Genomic DNA, 14,258 nt, shown 5'->3' with positions numbered 1-14,258 from the left:
GGCTTCATGTGTGCTAAACAAGCACACTGCCACTAAGCCACATTCCCAGCTCCCTGATCACACACATCTATGTTATATAATAATCATGCTACTACTAAAAGTCATAAGCAACAGAAAGTACTTGGACATGGACTTAGTTAACTGTGATCTTGCGTGCAAGTCTCTTCCCCCTAAATAGCCAGGGAACAATCCTGAACTGTTTTCTCTCTTCTGTATTTAACTTGGATCCATGTTTAGTACTTTCGGTAGGTGAAAATACCCAAATGAATTATGCTAACTTGATCAGGCGTACAAGGAACCTACTTGATTTTCTCATCCATTTCTTGTTCACATTCTTTCTTCAGTATGTCCAGTTCCTGCTGATGTTCCTTCCGCAGCATCCGGAGGTCCTTCTGCAATTTCACGATCTCCTTGCTCAGCTTCTGCTTTTCCTTCTCTGCCCCTGCTAACTTCAACTCTAGGTCACTGTGCGAAGATGCGGTGTTACTGAGCGATCTGGGTTGGAACATACCTGATCTTGACTTTTCTTCAGCCTCGTCTCCCCAGACCTCCATGGGTTGGCTGTCCCCACCCATCTGTTGGTATAGAGCCTGCAGTGTTTTGTACTTTAAGGTCAACTCATCTATTTTGCTTTGATGTACTTCCCTCTCTCTTACTAAGCAGGTGTCCAGATCCAGGGTCTGACAGGCCAGGTCTTTCTTCTGGAAAGTCTTCTGGACAACATCAACTGTATTTTCCCAGTTTTGCTCTGGCCCGGGGCCATTTTCTCCTCCCTCTCCTACTATGTCCTGTGGCGCTATCAAGGGAAATTTCCTTTTTCCTTCTAGTTCTTTTTGAAGACAATTGATTACAACCTGATCCTCACACTGCTTCGCTTCAGCACATTCTAATTTTACTAAGAGTTCCTGGTATTTGCTCTGCATTTCTGAATGTGAAGATATGATTTCCTCTTTCCCTTGCAACAGTTTGTCCTTTTCAACTAAACTGCTTTGCAGAGCTCTGATTTTTTCTCTGCATGCCTTCTGCATACAGCCCTGGGACGCAGCCTCTTCCTTCCCAGAATGCGCGGGCATATTTTCTACCGATTTGCACACAGTTGGTGTGTCTGACTGTGGAGAATTTCCCAATGACTTCTTCAGCTGTTCTTCCAAGATTTGAACTTCCTTTTCTCGCTCTTGCAGTTTTAGTTTGAGCTCACTCAGACGGCTTTCTGTGTCTCTTTTATACTGCTGTTCCTTGTCTTCCATCTGAGACAACAACTGTTTCTTGATGGCAGCAATTTTTTGTTCAGCTTTTCTCTTCAGCTCTGCTAATTTGGCAGCATTTTCTAGTTCAAATCTATTTTCTAACGCCCTTAACTCTTCATCTTTGCTTTGGGCATTTTTTGTCACGTGTTCTAGTTCTTCCCTCTTCATTTCCAGTTTGGCTTCCATGGAAGACACTTGCTTTTCAAGTCTTAAGGCCTTTTCCTCAACTTCTTTAACTCTGCCGTCCTTTTCTTCTCCCAACTCTCGAAAGTGTTGAAGTTTCTGAACCAATTCTTCCTGCTCCCTATCCCTTTGTTGATTGCAAGTTTTAAGAAGTTCATTCAAAGACTCAACTTCAACTTCTTTCTGAGCAACATGGCCCTCTAGTTCAGCAATCCTTGCTGTTTGGGTCTTCAACTCTGCCTCCAATGTATACACCCTTTTCTCAAACTTGTTCTTATCTTCCAACTCAACCTGTAAACAGTCAAATCTTTTATTCTGCTGATCAAAGTCCTCCTTCAGTAAATTGGCCTGCTCCTCCTTCTCACTAGCTTCTCTGCTTTTTGACTCAAGCTGTAACTGCAATTCCTTGATCGTGTTCTGATACTGTGTGCATTTTGACTGAGCCTTTTTCTTCCATTCGGAGAACTTGTTGGACCAGTGGTGCACCTGCTCAAGGGCGGCAAGTTTTTCTTTACTCAGAGCATCCACTTTCAAAGACAAAGCTTGCACCTGGTCCTGCCACTCACGCTGCTGCTCGCTGTGCTGTTTACTTAGTGAGGAGATGGCTGTCTCTTTTTCACTTAGGCTGATGCTGTTCTGGAGCTGGGCGTTCAGATCAGCTAGTTGTTTACTCAGACTGCTGACCTCTGATTTCTTCTCGGTAAGCTCCTCTTTCATCAGGGTGACGGCATTGATGTTTTCTGATAACTCTTTCTTCAGCTGTGTGATACAAGACTCCTTTTCCGAGGCAGCCTGTAGCTGATTGCCTCCTTCTTTCTGGAGAGCTTCCTTTTCCGTGACAAGATTTTCCACGTCGGCCTTGATGCTCTTAATCTGATTTTCTTTTTCTTCTAACTGACGTGTGGCTTGCTGGAGAGATCTAGTTAGTGTATTTCGCTCCTCTGTGAGCTGTGTCAGGTGTGCTTCTAGTTCAGAAATCCTGCAGATTTTCCTGAGCAGTGCCTCTTTCACCTTAGTTGTGTGGTGTTGGCAAAGAGAAATCCGAGTGAGAATGGCATTCGTTTTACTACTGCTGATGTGGAGGAGCTCACTTGTCTTTGCTTCAAATATGGCTTCCATTTTTTTACAGTAACTGTCCAGCTGAGATGTGAGCTGTGCTGGCCATGCTTTGAGTTCCAAGCTTTTGGCCTCTAGGCGTTCCTGACAGGTCTCATGTGAAGACTGCAAACCCTGGAATTCTTCCTGTGTGACTTGCAATTTGTTGGACAACTCAGAGAGCTTAAGTTGCTCTTTTTCTCCCAGCTGTTTCAGTTCAACGATCTGCCCTTGAAGAACTGCTGTTTCCTTCAGAGAATGATTCAAGTCGGCCTGCACGTTTTCAAGCTGCGCTTTCAACTGTGACTCGCTCTGTGAGAGACTCGTCAGGTACACGGACTTCTGCTTTAACTGGTCCTGGAATTCGCTTAATCTGGCGTCCTGCTTCATATGTTCTTCCTTCAGCTGGGTCATTTCCTTTTCCATCTCTTCTTTCTGGCGCTCAACTAAAAGGATCCTTCTCTTCAGTTCGGTGACTTCCTGCTCCTTCTCCACTAATTGGACTCCATGTTTCTCTTGGATTTCTTCCATTTGCTGGCTCAGTTTCTTTTCCCAACTTGATATGACATCACCAAGTTCTTGCTGATGGACCTTTGTAAGATTCTCTACTTGCTCCTTTTGATTTATTTCTAGTCTTGAGACCACATCACTGAGTCCTGCTGAGTTAGCCTGAACCATTTCCAACATTTTGGCATTGAACTCTTTTTCTCTCTGACTGAGCTCCAGAGTGGTATTTTCTAGCTCTTTTTTAAGTTTGGCTTCCTGATCCAACATTTTCTTCTTTAAGGTTTCTTGCATGTCCTTAGCTTTCTGCTTCATTTTTTCCATCTTTTCTTCTTGCTTTTTAAATTTGCTTTCATGTTCCTCGTGCAAAATCCTAATCTGCTCCTCCTTGGCTGACAATTTCTGCTTGAGCATGTCCATTTCTTTGCTCTGTTCTTCTCTCAATTGTAAAATGGTATTTTCTTTCTCCACCAGCATTTGCTTTGTTTGTTCGTGGTCCATGTTACTGTCTTTAAGTTGAGACTCGTAGAACTGGGTTAAAGACTGTACTTTCTGCTCTGTTTCAGTACTCTGGCTTTCCAGCTGCTGCCTTAATGTCTGCACCTGACTTTTCTGAGTGTCCAACTCCACACAAACATTACTCTTCTGTGTTTCAGCGTCAACCACCCGTTGTGTAAGAAGATTTCTTTCTGTTTCCAGATCTAGTAATTTCTGTTGCAGCTGAGCCCACTGCTCCGCATCTGCTTTTGACTGCTCCTGGTGTGACTGAAGAAGCTCCAGCTTGGCAGTGGCCTCCTGACGCTCCCCTTCAGACCTTTGAATCTCTGCCTCTAAATTCTCCATACGCACCTGATGCTCGCTCAGCTTCCTGTCCTTTTCCTTCACAAGGAGCTCCAGCTCACTGATCTGGTCTTGCAATGTGATCTCTGTCCTCTGGAGAGACACTGCGTGTTCCTGCATGACACTGTCCATGAGTTGTTCATGGCATTTCTTCTCTGCCTCCAGCTGTGCCTCCAATTCTTGTTTTGTTTGCTCTGCCTGATCTCTGAGCACAGAAAGTTCCTCTTCCAGGCTTTGACGGGTTTTTAAGACCTCTGTGAGTTCAGAGGACAGTGATTCCAGTTCTGTTTGTTTCACATCAAGCTTTTCTAATGTTTTTTTATTCATGTCTTCGATGTGCTCCTGGAAAAGAACTTCTTTGTCTTTCAGTAATGTTTCTTTTTCTTCTTCACACTTTTCTCTAAGTGTTTCCATTTCAGTCTGATGCTGTTGCTTTAAAATGTGGAATCTTTCTGTCCACAAGTTCTCTTGCTGATGTTTTAGGCTTTCCAGTTCTGTCTTGTGTTTTTCAACCATGACTGTAATTTCTTTATTGTACTTATTTCTTTCAGCTTCCAAATGAACAGTTAAGTACTCGGACTGACTCTTGCTTTCCTGTAGGCTTTTATCCAAGGAACTTTCCAATTCAAGAATTCTCTGTGAATGAAAATGGATATAATTTTATTAAAGAACATACTTTGTTAAAAATGATATACAGACTAAGTATTTTCAAAATGAAAATATTTCATTTTCAAAATGAAGTATTTCAAAATGAAAATATAGGTAACTTTACGTAGCATACCAAAGATAAGGACAAGCAGGATGTTTATGCTCAATTACTAACAATCATTTTTATGAACACAGCATTTTTAATACAAGTTGAAATTCTAAATTCTTTCAGTTTATTTGGGTAGCCACCTCCTACTACCTCATTTCCAATTACAACAGAAATTGTACTAACTTTTAGGAAAATGGATCTTCACCTCCTGCTTTTACCTTAAGGCATACAATAATATTTTATAGCTTTTATAAAGTAATTTTGAAAAAAATACATTTTTCTACCTCAAAATGATAAGATTTCTCTTTTTAAAAAGTAGGTACTAGCTGGGTGCTGGTGGCTCACCCGTCATCCTACCTACTCAGGAGGCTGAGATCTGAGGATCATGGTTCAAAGCCAGCCCAGGCAAGAAAGTCCGTGAGACTCTTATCTCCAACGAACCACTCAGAAAACTGGAAGTGGTGCTGTGGCTCAAGTGGTAGAGCACTCATCTTGAGCTGAAGAGCAGAGGGACAGCGCCCAGGCCCAAACCCAACAACAACAACAAAAAGTATGTACTTAAAACATAAATTTTCCAAAGATTACTAATATTTCATAAAATAGTCATCTTGACTCTGAAGGCAAAAAATAAAGAAAATGTGACGGTAAACACACAAAAATCTCTATATGGATAGAGAACTGATTTTCATGCACAAGTTCACCGCTATGGGACGTGCTTGTCAAACTTACAGTTTTGTAAGTCTGTACTTCCTGCTGTAGGTCCTTTAGTTTATTTTCACTTTCTGTGAGGACTGCTTGTTTCTGCAACTCTAACTCTTCCAGGGCCAAAGCTTCTTGGCATTCTTTTTCTTGAGTGATCTTCAAATATTCTGACTGACTTCTTTCCTGTGCCGAAAACAACAGAATAACATCTTAAACCCATGCCAATCTCCAGTGTTCCCAAAATACTTCTACAAGAATCATGCTTTTCATTTGATCTACATGCAGTGCTAAAAGAGGTGCTGTGTTAGCTGGGTGTGGGGGCTCCCGTCTGTTGTCCTAGGTATGGAGGGCTGACCTCTGAGGATCACGGTTCAAGGCCAGCTGGGGAGGAATGTCCCTGAGACGCTCACCTCCAAGGAACCAGAAAAATGATGAAAGTGTAGAACTGGTTTTGGCTAGGGAAGCTAAAGGGGCACTTTTAACATTAAGTTGTCACAGTGAATGTCAATGTCATTATACTCTGGTGATGCACAATGCTCTGAAGAAATGATTCTGTATTACAAGTTGACTGAAGAAAACATCAACTTTTTGTAATGTTGACTTCAAAATGTTTTGTTTCGACATACTAGTTTGTTTAATGTAAGTAGTATTTTATTTTTTGGTGGGAGTAGGATGGAACGCTGGACTTTGTGCAAACAAGACAGGTGTGTAACACATAAGCCACACTTCCAAACATGTTATGCCTTGGTTACTTATTAATTGACTTATTTGCTGGCACTAGGACTTGAACTCAGGGCCCATGCACTGCCCTTTTACTGTTTGCTCAAGGCTGGTCCTCACCTACTTGAACCATATTCCTCTTCTGGCCTTTGTGCGGGCTGGGGGGGTGGGGGGAGGGATAAGAGTCTCATGGACTTCCGTGCCTGGGCTGGCTTTGAACCTCCATCCTCAGAGTTATTTTCAAGGTAGGGTCCTAGCCTGGCCTGAGTTGTGATTCTCTGACTTGTGCCTCTCCATAAGCTGAGGATGACCGCACCCAGCCACTGTGCTTCCCCCGTAGCCAGGGCAGACGGTGCGTGGCACTGAACCTAGCCAACGGCATGCTCTGGCTGGCCTTCAGTTACCATCCCCTTATCTTTGCTCCCAAGTAGCTAGGATTACAGGCTCCAGCCACCATACAGGGTGGAGATAATAAAGTTAAAATTAATTTCTATATGGTCATAAAAATAAAAAGAGGAAAGCTTTAGAGTTTGCTCAAAGGTGGGAAAATGTGTGTGTGTGTGTGTGTGTGAGAGAGAGAGAGAGAGAAAGAGAGAGAGAGAGAAAAGGAGAGAGAGAGAGAAAGAGAGAGAAAGAGAGAGAGAGAGAGAGAGAGAGGAGCTTGGCTCCTTATTCTATAGGGACTATATCTGAACATAGTCCTATACCTGAATACAGTCTTACTGAAAGACAGTAATGATAAGGCAACATTCAAGGCCTTCTGCCCTAAAATCCAATTATTCCAGCATGAAAATCCATAGCAAGGCTTTATGAAAAGGCCCTTTTTAGCATTATTTTTAGCTATACTTATGTCTCTTTTTGTCTTTAATTTCCATTTACCCTATTTTTATTTTATGCTGTCCTGATATACTTTAAACACCATTGTAAACTGTGGGGATTTCTTTCTAGACCACGCAAGAGGACATATATATCCAGTGATGAGTAAATTTCACAGCCATATACTAATTACCTAACTTCAGCCAATCACACTGCCTTCCTGAGCCAAGCGGGAAGGAGTCTTGCTACTACAGGGCAAGAACCACTAGTGCAGAAATTCTGAGGGATTCTTGGAGACTCAGATTTGACTAACAGTAAAGAAAATCATTCACGAAAGGCAGGGGGTTAGAAATGAAATATCTCTCACCCTTTTGCACTAAATGCATTTAAAATAATATATTAACTTCATGCATTTTATGAATAACTTCATATAAAAACAAATTTAACTTTTGATAGTTCATATTTTAATAGTAACTCAGACAAAAAGGCACTTGCATTTTATAGAAATTTTTTTTTAATGATTGAATCACACTATGACAGTTTGTCTGCACAACTGAATTGCTGCTTTTGTTAGCTCAGTCATTTTAAATTTAATTATGTACATCTTTTCCTTTTTTTGTTTATGTAGGACTAAGGAATCAAACCCAGAGCTTCATGCATGCTAGGCAAGCACTCACCACTAAGCCACCTTCCTGGCCCTTAAATTTATTTTTTAAGCATCATATGAATGGAGAGTATTTATCTCTTTAAAATGAACTTTAGATAAAACGCTGGGATCCATGAGCTGAGTATCAGTCTGTTGAGGATGTGTCTGCACACATGTGTGTGTGCATGTTTGTGTGCGTGTGTGTGGGCATGCATGCATTTGTGCTGGTACTAGGGCTGAATCTCTGGGTGCTGTCCCTTAGCTTTTTCTGCTCAAGGCTAGCACTTTACCACTTGAGCCACAGCTCCACTTCTGGCTTTTTGGTGGCTAATTGGAAACAAAGTCTTTCCTACACAGATTGGCTTTGAACCACAATTCTTAGACCTCATCTTCTTGACAGGCTACAGTTACAGACAGGTGTGAACCAACGGAGTCCAATTAAATTTATTTTCAAAGAATTTACTGCTTTACAATGCATTTCAGATAGCTTGGTGGCTCATGTCTGTCATCCTAGCGACTCAAGTGGCTGAGATCTGAGGATCACAGCTGGATAGTGGGGAAGGAAAGTCCTTGATCTGAGGATCAGGTTGAAGTCAGTCCGGGCAGGGAAGTCTTATCTCCAATTAACCACTCAAAAAACCGGCAGAATGCTAGGCTAAAGCAACAAAAACGTGGCAGAATGCTAGGCTTAAGCAACAAAAAGCTCAAGGATGACACCCAGGCCCTGAGTTAAGCCCCACATCAGGACACACACACAAAACACCTTCAAGAAACCCAGAGACAATCAAATATATTTCAGACAAAACTCAGGGCCCATGGACTCCGAGTATTACACTGTGTAGTTTTTAGGCCTTTTGCGGAAGTGTGCAGGCACCCCTTCAAGTAACCTATCATCTCCTTTCCTTCCTGCTGTTAGGGCAGGAAGAATAGATGAAAACAATTCTGACAAATGAGAGCTTGGACAATCACACAAGACTAAATTAAGCTCTAACAGTCTTTTGTGATCTTCCTACACCTGCTGCAAGGCAATTGATTAACAATGTGAGATTCATATACCACCAAAGAAAACAGGTTACCTACAAGGGCTATTTTCATTTGTTCCTGTAATTCTCTTTCACGGGTCTGAAATTTCCCAGTCAATTCCTGTTCTTTCTCAGCTAGTTCCTTTGCATGTAGCTTCTGGAGTTGAGCAATTTGTTCTTCTGAGGATTTCTGAAAATCAGGAAATGGATGAAGTGAAAAGCTGCAGAATTAAATACGTAACTCCTCCACAAAGTAATACTTTGTTATGGGTTAACCAAGGTAGTGACTTCAGAAGTAAAAATCGGAACAGATCCCCTAGATGGATCAAGAAGGGATAAGAGAGGAGATATCGATTGTGACACCTTGTACTTACAAACTGACATGCTCAACTAAAACCCCATGTGTACAACTATTTAAGGATTTAAACAACAACAACAAAAAAATCGCAGCTGCTGGGCAGGGGACCAAACAGTAGATGATATCTGAGAGTACTTACTATTTACCTAGAAAATGTTTTAGTTCAATCCCTCCTACTTCACACTTCATATCAAATAAATTTCAGTTGGATCAAAGATGTAACCATGAGCAAATGTAAACATGAGAGTGTCAGAGGGAAAAAACACATAAAAATCAAGAAAATCAGTCAGGTGTGGGTGACTCCTGTAACCCCAGCACTACGGAGGTCAGGCAGGAAGGCTGTGAGTTCGAGGATAGAGTGGTCTCTGTTGTGAGCTTGAGGCCACCCCAGTTTAAAAACAAAACACAACACAAAATACTAAAGAACCCCAAAACAAAACCTCAGAGCCATGAACTCAGAGCTGAGCTTGTGTGTGGTTTTGTTTTTTGTTGTGTGAGAGATTGAACCCAAGGCCTTGAACCTGACGCCAGGCCTTGCCAGCTACCTCTCCGTTTATATATTCGTCAATGGAAAACGAATCCAGGTGGCACTTAAAGAAAAGGCTTAGCTGCCACAAAAAGAACTTTTCTGTATGGGCACAACAGAAACAAAAGCAAAACAGGCCAGAGAAAAGAGGCAGCAAAAACCAGAACAGTTCACTTCTTTTGTGCCAGTGCTGTGGCTTGAACTCAGGCCTGGGGCAATGTTCATTCGCATTTTTCCTCAAGGTTAGCACTCTATCACCTCATCTCAGCCACACAGCCTCACTTGTGGCTTTTGCTAGTTCAATGGAGACAGGAGTCTGTCACAGAGTTTCCTTCCCCAGGCTGGCTTTGAAAGAATCATCTTCAAACATCAGCCTGAGCAGCTAGGATTACAGGCATGAGCCACCAGTGCCTGGCTACTTCGCACACACAGGCAAATGCACACACACACTAGGTAAGTGCCTTCTTGACCAAGTTCTGTAGAAGATATTTTGCAGAAGCACCAGCTTGGCAGCCTCCCTTCAAGGAGCCTGACAAATCAGGGAGCCGGGTAAGCCACATGGTGTCCTGGAGAACAGTCCAAGCTTAATGTACTCCAGAGAGTAACCTCTGGAGTAAATTCACTTCTCTATCATAGCACTTTTTAAAGCTATTTCCCGAACATAATGAAATGATCAAGGTCTAAAGCACAAATTAACTTTCTTATAGTGAAAGATTACAGTGTAAAAAAAGAGCAGATTTAAAAAATATCAGACTCAGCCAGGTGCTAGTGGCTCACACCTGTAACCCGAGCTACCTAGGAGACTGATCCCTGAGGATCTCAGTTTAAAGCCAGCCCAGGCCGGAAAGAGACTCTCCAATTAACTACCTAAAAACCAGAAGTGGAACTGAGGCTTGAAGGAGTAGAATACCAGCGTTGAGCCAGTGACAGCACTCAGGCCCTGAGTTCAAGCCCCACAACTGGGGGGAAAATTCAGATTCAGCTGTGTGCTGGTGGCTCACACCTGTAAGCCTGGCTGCCCAGTAGGCTGAGATCTGAGGATCAAGCTTTGAAGTCAGCCCAGGCAGGAAAAGTCCATGAGACTCTTAACTACAAGTAACCTGCAAAAAGCCACAAGCAGAGTTGTGGCTCGAGTGATAGAATGAAAAGGCTAAGGAATGGGGCCTCGGCCTTGAATTCAAACCCCATTATCAGCACACATAAATAAGCAAAAACAGCAGGCGCTGGCTGGCTCATGTCTGCAATCCTAGCTACTTAGGGGGCTGAGATTTTAGGATTGAGGTTCGAAGCCAGCCTGGGCAGGAAAGTCTCTGGCACTCATATCTCCAATGAACCATCAAAAAAGCCAGAAGTGGAGCTGTGGTTAAATGGTAGAGTACTAGCCTTGAGCCCTAAAGCTCAGGGACAGTGCCCAGGCCTTGAGTTCAAGCCCCAGGACCGGCACAAAAACACAAAGGCAAGTTATCAGTTTCAAAATGTCTGCAGCCCATTTCAATGCAGACTCCTTACTTTCACGAGGCCCGTGACCTCCTGTTTCACCCGACTTAGTTCACGCTGAAGACCGGCGCGCTCTTCCTCACTCTTCTTCTCCACAGCTCTGATCTGCTCATCCATCTCCGCCTTCATCTTCCTGCGTGCCTCCTCTGTTTTCTGGGCAGCACTCAAGGCCTTCTCAAGTTCCTCAAAAGCTATAAGGAGAAGAGCAGAGACAGGTGTCTTCAGGAGACACTACCACCGAGCTGAAGTCTCATACATTCAACTGAGGGGCACTAAGCAGCGGCAGCAGGACAGGTTAAAAGAAAATTACTTCATCCATTCTAAGCCAGAGCTAATTCTGCTTAACAGATTCACAAGGACTGTCAGTGGAAATCAATTTATTTTCGAGCTGTTTTTAAACCCCTTGATATCAGGGCTCTTATTTATGACCCAAACCTCAAGAGCTTGAAAATAAGTACTAAAGTAAAAAAAAGTTCCTTAGGCTTACAACTAGTGTCTTACAACAGATTCAAAGAAATGAGAGACACCAGGCCCTATCTCCATGCAGTATAATCTCAATTTGCTTTTTCTTTGCTCTGCAGTTCTTAACATGCTATACTCATAACAGGATGTCTTTCTCACTCGTGGGTGTTGATGGTTCCTGTGTAGCTAGGATGATGGATTCATTACTACCCTCAGACTGAAGTATTTTTTTAAAAAAACAATAAATTGTATTAGGTATAGAAAGACACAGAGGCTGATCTCTACCAACAACTAGGAAACAGAAATTATTGCTCCACAGTTTAATAAATACGTTCTCTGGCAGCCATTACTCATTTTATAACCCTGAAGTAGAAAGCCAATGCTTAACTAAACCCTAAATCCCAGAGGCACACTCAAGTAGCCAAGATTATCTGTCAGCTCTCTCAGTCTGAGTACACTGGCGTTTGCCTACAAACACCCAGGTCATCTTTAGAAATAAGTCAAACAGAAAAATGCTGTTTTTGTGTGACTCTACCTTCTAGTGTCAAGCAAACAGAAATAGTGTCATTCTTCCTATGATCACAAGATTACTTTCCTCACCTAACTAGGAAGAGTGAGGAGGCTGCTTGGGCTCATGTTGTAGGACCAGGCTGGGCCAGTAGTTAGTGAGACTCTATCAATGTAACGTAGGCACTGGTGGCCTACAAGCTCAACCATGCCGAGAGAGAAGGCAGGAACACTGCTGTACATGGGATCTGGGCAAAACTATGAGATCCTAGCTGAGTGGTAACTAAAAAGGGATGGGACTCTGACTTTAGTGGTAGAGCACCTGGACAGCAAGCACAGGACCCTGAGTTCAAACCCCAATACTGCCAATTAAAAAGAGTACTAACTGTGGGAAAGAGAAGCTGTAAGATCTAGGGCTGGGAAGGTGGCTCTGTGGTAGAGTTCTTGCTTTGGATGCATAAGGCCCCGGGTTCAATTCCTCAGCAGCACATACACAGAAAAAGCTGCAAGTGGCGTTGTGGCTCAAGTGGTACAGCGCTTGAGAAAAAGAAGCTCAGGGACAGTGCCCAGGCCCTGAGTTCAAGCGACAAAAAAAAAAAAAAAAATTGAAAAAAAAAATCTTAGTTTGTGCTCAAGACTTAACGACAGAAAGCAAAAAGTGTGCAAGTAATGAAAAAGTGTATTTCCATTTTCTTGTGTACTGGTACTGGGACTTGAACTCAGGGCCAAGGTGCGCTCAGCCTTTTCACTCAAGGCTGCTGCTCTACCACTTGAGCCACAGCTCCACTTCTGACATTGTGTTGGTTATTTGGAGCCAAGAGTCTTTTGGATTTGTGTCTGGGCTGGCTTTGGACCTTGATTCAGATCTCAGCCTCCTGAGTAGCTAGGATCTATCTAGGCTAGAGCCACTGACTTCCAGCTACTGTTTCATTATTGTTAATCATCACAGAAAACTGCATCTTAGCCTCTAAGTATGTCATATAAATCTTTTTTTTTTTTCTGGTCGGTTGTGGGGCTTGAGCTCTGGGCTTGGGCGCTGTCCCTGCGCTCTTCAGCTCAAGTTGAGCACTCTACCGCTTGAGCCACAGCACCACTTCCCATTTTCTAGTGGTTTATTGGAGAGTCTCACGGACTCTGGCTGGCTTTGAACCACAATCCTCAGATCTCAGCCTTCTGAGTAGCTAGGATTATAGGCATGAGCCACCAGCACCCAGCCATATAAACATCTTGTCGATGCTCTGTAGATCGTTTTGAACCTGAAAATAGTTTTGATTCTCTGACACTGTTCAGATGAAAACCTTCAGTCAGTTAAGCGAAATGGAGAATGTATGTAGTCAATACCACACAATATGTTCTGTCTCTGTTCTTTTAATACCAGAATTTAGAATAACACAAAATTAAATGTAGTTTTCTCACCTGTTAGATGAAACAAATCCATGCCCCTGGTTTCTATTTAGATATAATTTTCTACTATTTTCTAAAGACGTTCAGTAAATCTTAGGATACATCTGATATTATATCCTAACTTTAGTGTTTTATCCACTAAAATGCTTTTCATAAACCATTTCATTACACCATACAATGGTTGAAGGGTGGTTTTTGTTTCACAGTTCTTTTGAGTTTTTTTTTTTTGTCAGTCGTGGGGCTTGAACTCTGGGCGCTGTCCCTCAGCTCTTCAGCTCAAGGCAAGCGCTCTACACTTGAGCTACAGCGCCACTTCCGGTTTTCTGGTGGTTTATTGGAGATAAGAGTCTCACAGTCTCTCCTGCCCGGGCTGGCTTTGAACTGCGATCCTCAGATCTCAGCCTCCTGAATAGCTAGGATTACAGGCGTGAGCCACCAGCGCCCGGCAGTTCTTTTGAGTTTTATCCCTTCTCTCTATTATGTCAGAAACCAAACCACCTCACCTCCTGTCTAGAAAGATAAACCTTCACCTTCTTGTAATCCTCATTTAAATGCAACGACGGGAGCACCCAAATTTCCCAACAGATAATAAAATGATTTGAGTTGTATAGGTTTATTAATGGCAGATGTGTACAAAGGACATAGGAAACAATCCATGCAATATTTAAGAAATCCGAATATGGTAATATAATGACCTAGCTCAGGAGGGTAATAGTATTTCTTACTAAGCCAGAATTTCAGAACCTGTCAGTGACAAATGGCTTCTCTTAACAGAATGCAATGCATTAAGTGTCTTCCTGTCTGATGCCGGTGCTGGGACTGGAACTTGGTGCCTCAAGCCCCACTTGACTCTTTGTTCAAGGCTCCACCATTTCAGCCACATCTGCACTTCTGGCTTTTGCTGGTTACCTGGAGCTGAGAGCCTTGGGACTTTCTTGCCAGGACGGACTTTGAATCACGATCCTCACATCT

The 14,258-nt window shown here is 42.7% G+C and overlaps 1 protein-coding gene across 3 annotated transcripts in view; it reads right to left on the bottom strand.

Moving 5' to 3' along the window:
* Positions 1-14,258, bottom strand: part of Golga4 (golgin A4) — a 72,601-nt gene that overhangs the window by 22,875 nt on the left and 35,468 nt on the right. For all 3 annotated transcript variants that reach the window (XM_042667330.1, XM_042667332.1, XM_042667333.1), the window contains 4 exons: positions 10,926-11,104; positions 8,591-8,722; positions 5,356-5,511; positions 304-4,505 (listed from right to left, as the gene is read on the bottom strand). In XM_042667330.1, the coding sequence (XP_042523264.1) occupies positions 304-4,505; positions 5,356-5,511; positions 8,591-8,722; positions 10,926-11,104 (4,669 nt within the window). The remainder of the gene's footprint in view (positions 1-303; positions 4,506-5,355; positions 5,512-8,590; positions 8,723-10,925; positions 11,105-14,258) is intronic.

The sequence above is a fragment of the Dipodomys spectabilis genome, unplaced genomic scaffold (assembly GCF_019054845.1).
Source record: "Dipodomys spectabilis isolate Male_0828 unplaced genomic scaffold, ASM1905484v1 ptg000388l, whole genome shotgun sequence".
Lineage (NCBI taxonomy): Eukaryota > Metazoa > Chordata > Mammalia > Rodentia > Heteromyidae > Dipodomys > Dipodomys spectabilis.
The sequence above is the reverse complement of the archived record's forward strand: the minus strand, read 5'-3'. Positions and strand labels throughout refer to the sequence as shown.